The 10,685-nt window shown below is 44.2% G+C and overlaps 1 protein-coding gene across 1 annotated transcript; it reads left to right on the top strand.

Moving 5' to 3' along the window:
- Positions 1-6,412: 6,412 nt before the first annotated feature.
- On the top strand, positions 6,413-10,315 carry LOC113023441 (peptidyl-prolyl cis-trans isomerase NIMA-interacting 1-like; the record flags this gene model as incomplete). The annotated part of the gene is made up of 4 exons (XM_026169436.2): positions 6,413-6,499; positions 7,277-7,385; positions 7,461-7,571; positions 9,534-10,315. Coding segments are annotated over 4 exons (417 nt in total), but the record flags the coding sequence as incomplete, so codon positions are not given.
- Positions 10,316-10,685: the final 370 nt, after the last annotated feature.

Raw genomic sequence — 10,685 nt, 5'->3', positions numbered from 1 at the left:
CGGCAATTTATCTTGGCTGCCTCCCAGTTTAAATCCTGCTATGACTGCGTAACCTTCGGATATTAATGGGTTTTAGGAATGTCCACATTAAGATCCACATGCTAGCAGGCACTTGTTAGTGAAAGCACAATTCCTCCTCCAGTCCTCAGATGGCCTCACCTGTGCTCTGGTCATCCTCCCAAAGGTCAGTGCCGACAGAGCAGGGAAAGCCTTCTGCTCGCGGTGACGAAGGAGTAGTAGCGCGTTGTGCTTCTGTAATCATGCCTGCTCATTTAAAGTGGTTGTAAAAGGGCATCCATAAATAAATAAATTACCGGGCTAAAACAAGGGCTTTGTCCTGTCCTCGCTTTTCAGTCTTTGTGATCTGCAGCCTCAGGGTTGAGATGCGCCACTGGGACAAAGGGAAGGGTTACAATAGGGAGGGATAAGTGACGAATAAGTGGTTTAGGGTCTCTTCCAACCGCTCCGGATCAACGCGTCCGCTCGCAGGAAAGGCTGGTTTCGGAGATCTGTGAGTAGGCATGGAGAGGGGGGGTGAGAGACAGGGGGACACACATGTTAGACGACCAAGAGGTCAATCTGGACATTTGCTTCTGTTTACATCTCAATTTCTTAAGAGTGTTTTTAAGCAAGAAGAGCAGAGGATGTACACTCAGTTCTCACTTTATTAGGTACACCTAATTTATATCAGTTGTTCCCTCATTTCTGTAAATGAGGTTAAGCTAAAAAAAGAAAAGCAAATAGGAACACCTTACTGTATAATGCAGTACATGAAAACAGCACCACAAACACTTCCTCTTTTTTACAATGAAGATGAAACTATGAAAAGTTGCCTTTATTGCAGGACTGTTGTTAGTCTGCATTAGTTTGAGCTCCCTAATAAACTGACAACTGAGTGTTTATTGTTATAATTTTCAAATCCAGAAAATCTGGAAACACTTGTGCAGTTAAAACTTTGGGTTAAAGCTGAAATTGTCCATAAGAGCTACAAAATTAGCAAATGTGGCAGGAATGCCACATTCCCATAGCCTTGTATTTCAACTGCTAGAAGTTGTGCTTCAAAACGGAGAAATTCAAGGCTTTGAGACGGTGATTTTGGCAAATCAGTAACACTAAACAATGAGGACGTTACAAAGTAACCACTCTGGTTATGATACAGTGGTCAACAAGCTCTTGAGTTTGCAGATTACCAAACAGGATGGCTGTCACAGAGGAAACAAAAGTGTGGATACAGACTGTGTTCACGTAAGTTTGATTCTGTTTTCTTCTAGAGCCTGTTGACCAAATAGCTGTTGAGCACACCGCAGATGACATTTAGCACAGACAAACATGGCGGACGCTGCCGACTGGTGAGAGGTAAATAAACAATGGACAACATGCAACACGTAACAGGAAGGGGTGAGGATGCCATGGGTTACCGGTCCGTTGCCATGGTAACCGGTCCGTTGCCATGGGTTACCTGTCCGTTGCCATGCGTTTACATGCGTTGTTATGGGTTAACTGTCCGTTGCCATGCGTTTACATGCGTTGTTAAGGGTTAACTGTCCGTTGCCATGGGTTACCGGTCCGTTGCCATGGTAACCGTCCGTTGCCATGGGTTACCGGTCTGTTGCCATGGTAACTGGTCCGTTGCCATGGTAACCGGTCCGTTGCCATGGGTTACCTGACCGTTGCCATGGGTTAACTGTCCGTTGCCATGCGTTAACTGTCCGTTGCCATGCGTTTACATGTGTTGTTATGGGTTAACTGTCCGTTGCCATGCGTTTACATGCGTTGTTATGGGTTAACTGTCCGTTGCCATGGGTTATCTGTCCGTTGCCATGCGTTAACATGCGTTGTTATGGGTTAACTGTCCGTTGCCATGGGTTACGGTCCGTTGCCATGGTAACCGGTCCGTTGCCATGGGTTACCGGTCCGTTGCCATGGTAACCGGTCCGTTGCCATGGGTTACCTGACCGTTGCCATGGGTTAACTGTCCGTTGCCATGCGTTAACTGTCCGTTGCCATGCGTTTACATGTGTTGTTATGGGTTAACTGTCCGTTGCCATGAGTTTACATGCGTTGTTATGGGTTAACTGTCCATTGCCATGGGTTAACTGTCCGTTGCCATGCGTTAACTGTCCGTTGCCATGCGTTTACATGCGTTGTTATGGGTTAACTGTCCGTTGCCATGGGTTATCTGTCCGTTGCCATGCGTTTACATGCGTTGTTATGGGTTAACTGTCCGTTGCCATGCGTTTACATGCGTTGTTATGGGTTAACTGTCTGTTGCCATGCGTTTACATGCGTTGTTATGGGTTAACTGTCCGTTGCCATGGGTTACTGGTCCGTTGCCATGGTAACCGGTCCGTTGCCATGGGTTACCGGTCCGTTGCCATGGTAACCGGTCCGTTGCCATGGTAACCGGTCCGTTGCCATGGGTTAACTGTCCGTTGCCATGCGTTAACTGTCCGTTGCCATGCGTTTACATGTGTTGTTATGGGTTAACTGTCCGTTGCCATGCGTTTACATGCGTTGTTATGGGTTAACTGTCCGTTGCCATGGGTTATCTGTCCGTTGCCATGCGTTTACATGCGTTGTTATGGGTTAACTGTCCGTTGCCATGCGTTTACATGCGTTGTTATGGGTTAACTGTCCGTTGCCATGCGTTTACATGCGTTGTTATGGGTTAACTGTCCGTTGCCATGGGTTACTGGTCCGTTGCCATGGTAACCGGTCCGTTGCCATGGGTTACCGGTCCGTTGCCATGGTAACCGGTCCGTTGCCATGGTAACCGGTCCGTTGCCATGGTAACCGGTCTGTTGCCATGCGTTAACTGTCCGTTGCCATGCGTTTACATGTGTTGTTATGGGTTAACTGTCCGTTGCCATGCGTTTACATGCGTTGTTATGGGTTAACTGTCCGTTGCCATGGGTTATATGACCGTTGCCATGGGTTAACTGTCCGTTGCCATGCGTTTACATGTGTTGTTATGGGTTAACTGTCCGTTGCCATGGGTTATCTGTCCGTTGCCATGCGTTTACATGCGTTGCCATGGGTTATCTGTCCGTTGCCATGCGTTTACATGCGTTGTTATGGGTTAACTGTCCGTTGCCATGCGTTTACATGCGTTGTTATGGGTTAACTGTCTGTTGCCATGCGTTTACATGCGTTGTTATGGGTTAACTGTCCGTTGCCATGGGTTATCTGTCCGTTGCCATGCGTTTACATGCGTTGTTATGGGTTAACTGTCCGTTGCCAGGCGTTTACATGCGTTGTTATGGGTTAACTGTCTGTTGCCATGCGTTTACATGCGTTGTTATGGGTTAACTGTCCGTTGCCATGGGTTACTGGTCCGTTGCCATGGTAACCAGTCCGTTGCCATGGGTTACCGGTCCGTTGCCATGGTAACCGGTCCGTTGCCATGGTAACCGGTCCGTTGCCATGGGTTAACTGTCCGTTGCCATGCGTTAACTGTCCGTTGCCATGCGTTTACATGTGTTGTTATGGGTTAACTGTCCGTTGCCATGCGTTTACATGCGTTGTTATGGGTTAACTGTCCGTTGCCATGGGTTATCTGTCCGTTGCCATGCGTTTACATGCGTTGTTATGGGTTAACTGTCCGTTGCCATGGGTTATCTGTCCGTTGCCATGCGTTTACATGCGTTGCCATGGGTTATCTGTCCGTTGCCATGCGTTTACATGCGTTGTTATGGGTTAACTGTCCGTTGCCATGCGTTTACATGCGTTGTTATGGGTTAACTGTCCGTTGCCATGGGTTACTGGTCCGTTGCCATGGTAACCGGTCCGTTGCCATGGGTTACCGGTCCGTTGCCATGGTAACCGGTCCGTTGCCATGGTAACCGGTCCGTTGCCATGGGTTAACTGTCCGTTGCCATGCGTTAACTGTCCGTTGCCATGCGTTTACATGTGTTGTTATGGGTTAACTGTCCGTTGCCATGCGTTTACATGCGTTGTTATGGGTTAACTGTCCGTTGTCATGGGTTACTGGTCCGTTGCCATGGTAACCGGTCCGTTGCCATGGGTTACCGGTCCGTTGCCATGGTAACCGGTCCGTTGCCATGGGTTACCGGTCCGTTGCCATGGTAACCGGTCCGTTGCCATGGGTTACCTGACCGTTGCCATGGGTTAACTGTCCGTTGCCATGCGTTAACTGTCCATTGCCATGCGTTTACATGCGTTGTTATGGGTTATCTGTCCGTTGCCATGCGTTTACATGCGTTGTTATGGGTTAACTGTCCGTTGCCATGCGTTTACATGCGTTGTTATGGGTTAACTGTCCGTTGCCATGCGTTTACATGCGTTGTTATGGGTTAACTGTCCGTTGTCATGGGTTACTGGTCCGTTGCCATGGTAACCGGTCCGTTGCCATGGGTTACCGGTCCGTTGCCATGGTAACCGGTCCGTTGCCATGGGTTAACTGTCCGTTGCCATGCGTTTACATGTGTTGTTATGGGTTAACTGTCCGTTGTCATGGGTTACCGGTCCGTTGCCATGGTAACCGGTCCGTTGCCATGGTAACCGGTCCGTTGCCATGGGTTAACTGTCCGTTGCCATGCGTTAACTGTCCGTTGCCATGCGTTTACATGTGTTGTTATGGGTTAACTGTCCGTTGCCATGCGTTTACATGCGTTGTTATGGGTTAACTGTCCGTTGTCATGGGTTACTGGTCCGTTGCCATGGTAACCGGTCCGTTGCCATGGTAACCGGTCCGTTGCCATGGTAACTGGTCCGTTGCCATGGGTTAACTGTCCGTTGCCATGCGTTAACTGTCCGTTGCCATGCGTTTACATGCGTTGTTATGGGTTAACTGTCCGTTGCCATGCGTTTACATGCGTTGTTATGGGTTAACTGTCCGTTGCCATGGGTTATATGACCGTTGCCATGGGTTAACTGTCCGTTGCCATGCGTTAACTGTCCGTTGCCATGCGTTTACATGCGTTGTTATGGGTTAACTGTCCGTTGCCATGGGTTAACATGCGTTGTTATGGGTTAACTGTCCGTTGCCATGCGTTTACATGCGTTGTTATGGGTTAACTGTCCGTTGCCATGCGTTTACATGCGTTGTTATGGGTTAACTGTCCGTTGCCGTGGGTTACTGGTCCGTTGCCATGGTAACCGGTCCGTTGCCATGGGTTACCGGTCCGTTGCCATGGTAACCGGTCCGTTGCCATGGTAACCGGTCCGTTGCCATGGGTTACCTTACCGTTGCCATGGGTTAACTGTCCGTTGCCATGCGTTAACTGTCCATTGCCATGTGTTTACATGTGTTGTTATTGGTTAACTGTCCGTTGCCATGCGTTTACATGCGTTGTTATGGGTTATCTGTCCGTTGCCATGCGTTAACATGCGTTGTTATGGGTTAACTGTCCGTTGCCATGGGTTACTGGTCTTTTTAGCAGCTCACAACAGTGGCTTACACACATCATCAGTGATCAGCTGTCAAAGAAAGGTGGACATTTAGCAGCTTAAATGATGGCTCTAAGGCTACGTTCACACTGCAGGCGAAAGTGCATCAAATCCGATTTTTCTGACCCTGTGCGACCCATATCCGATCATGCTATGACAGTGTGAACGGCGCAAATCCGATCTGGGTCACTTTCGTATGTGGTACTGAATCTGATACATATCTGATGTTTTAGAAAGCGACTGCTGTTTGAATGGTCATGTCGCATTAAATCCGTCTTTTACGTCACCGACACAAGACAGACGCCAATTATCAGCGCCGGAGAAGCGCCCAATAAGACATCGCGAACGCTTCCTGGCCATCCCGTGTAGATGTCAGTGAAACTGTTGGGAAGACAACGTTGGAGAAACGTGATTATTTTATTTGTACTGTATAATCTGCAGATTCTGACAGAAATCTGCAGCTATCCTTTGAAGCACCGCTCCTCTCTAAAACAGCAATAAGGATCATTATTAAGTTATCTACATTATTATGTAAATAACAAAATAAAGTCTGAAGTCTTTATATTAAGGGCCATCAGTCAAACAATACTGTTTGCTCTGGGTCGAAACAGAGCGCGTTGTGTGTGACGTCTTCTTTTGCGCATGCGGGCCGCTTTGAGCGTTCACACTAGAGCGCGTTTGCTGTCGCATTTTATTTGTAGTGTGAACACGCAGACAAAAAAATTGGATTTGATCAAAAAATCGGAATTGAGCATTAAGACCTGCAGTGTGAACGTAGCCTAACTCTCAGGTGTACTCCAGGATAACTTGTTAGGTTCAGCGTCGGCCATCCCTGTGTAAAACTCAAGTCTTAGACATTTTCGTGTGAAGTGAGGCCAGTTGCTGTAGCACAGTATCCTGTACTGGGTGAATGGGTAGCTGCAGAGTCCGTGTTGTGTTTACATGTGTTTAAAAAGATCTTAATAAAGCTTAATGAATTTACTGGTTCTCTGTCATTACTTCAACAGGCAAAGTGTACTACTTCAACCACATCACTAATGCCAGCCAGTGGGAACGTCCAGTGGGAGACGGACGTGGCGAGCCAGATAAGGTTGTGTGTAATGTTTAGTTTAGTTTTTTTTGTTTGTTTTTTTTATGCACGTGATGAGTCAGTGCTACTTTCCCTAAAGAGGTACTGAAACACGTTTTACATGGCATGTTCAGATTCCAGCTAGGGTACTGGTAATGCCTGCAAATTATTTATGATTCGACAACTATTGTGAAAAATCATTTTGGCCGGGGGATAGCGTTCTCCAGGATAACATTTGAAATGTTCCTGTAAGACATCAGGGAGCTGCCTGCAATATGACACGTATGCATTTAAATAGTGATAGGAGGAACGGTGCAGAGAAATGGAATCCAGTCATTAACAGTATTTAATATTTCACATAATTATTAATAAAGACTGATGGACAACTGTGTGCTTTTACTTAGCTAATGGTTATCGTCATTGCTGATCAGTATGTATCTTATCTTATCACAATACTTAGTTATGAAGCAGACAGGGGGGAAAAAACCATCAACAGCACCACCTGGTGGACTGAAACAGTAATTAATTTTATTATTCTAGGACTAAGCAATTTAGTTGTTTTTTTTTTCTTTTACACTTGCGACTTATGTAATAATGTTTGGTGTTCTTGTATGTTCATGACATCTGGTGGAAGGTCAAAGGAAGAACCAGTCAAATGTAGTTGTAGGGCTGCATGACTTGCTGTAAAGTTGAAATTCTGCCATCCAAATTGTAAAGTGGTTCTGATACTCCAACATCTGGAGTGTTAACACACAAATACTGATATATTTGTATATGTATATATTTTTTAAAATTCAGGTACGCTGCTCTCATCTCTTGGTGAAGCATAATCAGTCGCGTCGTCCATCTTCCTGGAGGGAACAAAACATTACACGATCTAAAGATGAGGCCTTGGATTTGATTCAGAGTAAGTAAGGCAGCATGGAGAGGAGATTTTACGAAGTCTGATGAATGCATTTAATATCTTCTGTCTTCTGTGCAGAGTACATAGAACAGATCAAGTCTGGACAGGAGAAGTTTGAGTCCCTGGCATCTCAGTTTAGCGACTGCAGCTCCGCTAAGAATGGTGGAGATCTGGGACTGTTTGGTAGAGGTATGCACGGCGTGATGTCATTCTCTGTTCAGTGCAGTCTCTCATTCAGCATCTCCTTCATCTGTCTTTCTGAATAAAACAAAATCCTGCACATAGCTCTCCATCAAGTGATCAAACATTCAGTGCATGAATAACTGATAGTAGTGACAAGTTAAACCAGCAGTTTGTGAGCACAGTTTAATTCCATATTTGTCACACGTTTCAAACATCAATCCCTAATTTCCCTCGGGATTAATAAAGTATTCTGATTCTGATTTTCAATATGAGACAAGGATAACCAGAGTAAATACAGAAGTTGCAGTTTTTACCCCTCGGCCGTAAAAAGCCGATGTGGTATTGTCGTCACTCCGCCTGATGCATGGGTGGCATGAATGCACAAGTTTGTGAATGCGATAACTCAAAGCAAAGTTCACACTATAGGTGTATCTCCTAAGAATCTTGGGCAAGTTCAAATTTCATTAACCTCAACCTAAATGTAGGGCTGCTCGATTATGGCAAAAATGATAATCACGATTATTTTCACTGAAATCGAGATCTCGATTATTTGACGATATTTATTTAACAATAACAATGTATTGAATAATGACTTTAAAAAATAATATAAAATAGTGTGCAAATACTGATAACAGTGCAAATGTTTGCAATATAAAAAATAAATGAAAAATGTAAACATCTATGTTTAGTGAACTTTGCAGTGTTGGCCTGTGGTGCAGCTACCACACTGTAGCAGAGTTTACACACTATGTCTACTTGATCCACATCTGACTCTGCGAACCCATAATGGTTTTTTTTTTGTGTTTGTTTTGTTTTTAACCTCTCTTTTCAACCAGCGGCAGTCACTCTCCTCTCCAAATAACTTCTGCTTAGCTTTCCGAGCTTCCCTCGGGTCCTCTTAATTGTTGTGACGCGTGTTCGAAATGCAGAGAGGTGCGCTCGATTTGCCACACGGAGCAGCGCGAGAGTAAAGCACGAGGGAGGGGCTAATAATCGGCTCAGTCATTTTTAATGATCGTTGAAAGCCCAGATCGTAATCGTGATTAAAATTCGATTAATTGAGCAGCCCTACCTAAATGTCAATATTAGAGGTGAAGTTTTCTGAAAAATCTTGTGAATGCGATAAAGAAGGAAGTCTCAATTTTCAAATTTATACCATAGGAGCATCAGCCATGAGGCTTTAAGGCTTTAGGGGTAGCACTGGTGACTGCCAGTTATTTTAAGTGATGACCTCATTTATTATGATCATCTGAAACACCAGCAAGTCCACCTCTGAATGTAGCTTTGTGTTGAGCTGATCTGGCCATTGGTTCTTGAAAACCCTCCAATGTGGCTGAATTAAAACATTTTGCAAAGAAGAGTTGGCCCAAATTTGTCCACAGCGAAGTGAAAAAGATTATTGGCATTTATTAGTATTTGTTTGACCTGAAACTGTACGTTAGGCTTGTAGGAGCTGTTTTTGTGTTGTTACCTATGTGTGCCACTAGGGGTCACTTTTTGAATGTTTATGGTGTCTTACTTAAGGTATGCACAGGTAATTATCAGAGGGTGTTGTTGTTCGGAAGGAGCAAACGGTTTGTGACACGCTGGAAACTAAGAGAACTGTTGAACAACAAATGCAACCAATTGAAAGCATTAAAGGTGTTAAATGGGCAAGATAAGCACAGCTGGATTTATTGGATTTTCTCAAGTTTCATTCATAAGAGTGGCACCGCGTCACCCCCGCCATCGAACACCTAAGTGGCTTCAAGTGTAGGCTTAGCCTGTACAAGCCTGTTATCTAGCTGCACAAACTCTGTAGAACTGAATAAAAGAAATTAATGTAATTAATCATGTAAATTAGCTAATATGTCATTAATATGAAATAGTCATACAAATGAATGATTACCTATAGATGCACGTGCTGATGTGCATCATGTTGTATGAGTTTTTATTTGGATAATGGCTCAGTGTGTGTTTCTGCTTTAGGTCAGATGCAGAAGCCTTTTGAAGACGCCTCCTTTGCTCTCAAAGTGGGAGACATGAGCGGCCCTGTTTTTACTGACTCTGGAGTCCACATCATCTTACGCACTGGTTGACAAGAAGACTCCACACGTTGTACTTTCCTCTTCCATCATCAAGCACACATACAAAGTCTAACCCAGTCAATCCTGCAGATTATTTTAATGGCACATAGCACCCCAGTAAACAAAGCTTAAAGCCTGCATCGCATCATTTGAGGCAGGATCCGTTTGTTCCAAGCACCATTAAACTATTATTCTTTAAGATCTTTTATTAACGATGACAGTGCCTGTTGAAGTGACTGCCCTATGGAAACTTTCATATGAGTGAGGATTATTTAAAGTCTACTTAGTATGTGCATGACTTCTAAAGGACCACTTACTGTATGTTTCCCTATAAGATTTCCCATTTCCACTGTATGTGTGCCAAAGCAGTTCCTTAACTGTTTTGGAAAATAGGTTCAAATACTTTCTAATATTAGCAGCATCCCTGCAGATGGAGAAAGCACTGTTGTTCTGAGTTTACTAGAGTTAATCTTTGTGTTTTCCATTATTCAAAAAATGGAATTATTTCTTTACACAATCCACTCTGAAAACGCATGATTTCTGGCCTTTGGATATGCCTTGATGGCACCGCTGAAAGCTTGCAGGTTTTAACAATAATCTCCACAGCTTTTAAAACCATCAATGTTCAGATGAACTGTTAACACTGTTGTGTCATTGAGGCAAAAATAAAATCTCCTTTTGTAAGTCTGGTTTTTGTTATTTCCATGATTTAACCACCTTCAAGCGTTTCCAGTTTAGAAACTCTTTAGGAAGAGACAGGAAGTGACTAAAGTGTAGATTGTATATCGGTTTTAAACCTCTGATCTGGTGTTATGTGTTGGGTCTTCAAAACAGGTGTGTATAGATCCTTAGTTTTTGTATGCGAGGCTTTTCTTTTTCATAGCCTATAAAAATAAAGACCTTTCAAACATGTGAGCAATGCAGCGCATTAAAGGAAAACTACTTCTTGCTTCTCATCCCAACAAAGGACATCTATAGGGGAAAAAAGGTTCCAAGTGAAAAATATTAAAGGACAAATGGAAAAAACAAACCGCATAAAACTGATGTAATTAAA

Source organism: Astatotilapia calliptera, chromosome 6 (assembly GCF_964374335.1).
Source record: "Astatotilapia calliptera chromosome 6, fAstCal68.1, whole genome shotgun sequence".
In the NCBI taxonomy this organism is placed as follows: Eukaryota; Metazoa; Chordata; class Actinopteri; order Cichliformes; family Cichlidae; genus Astatotilapia; species Astatotilapia calliptera.
Note: the sequence above shows the minus strand (reverse complement) of the source record. Positions and strands in the feature narration are given on the sequence as shown.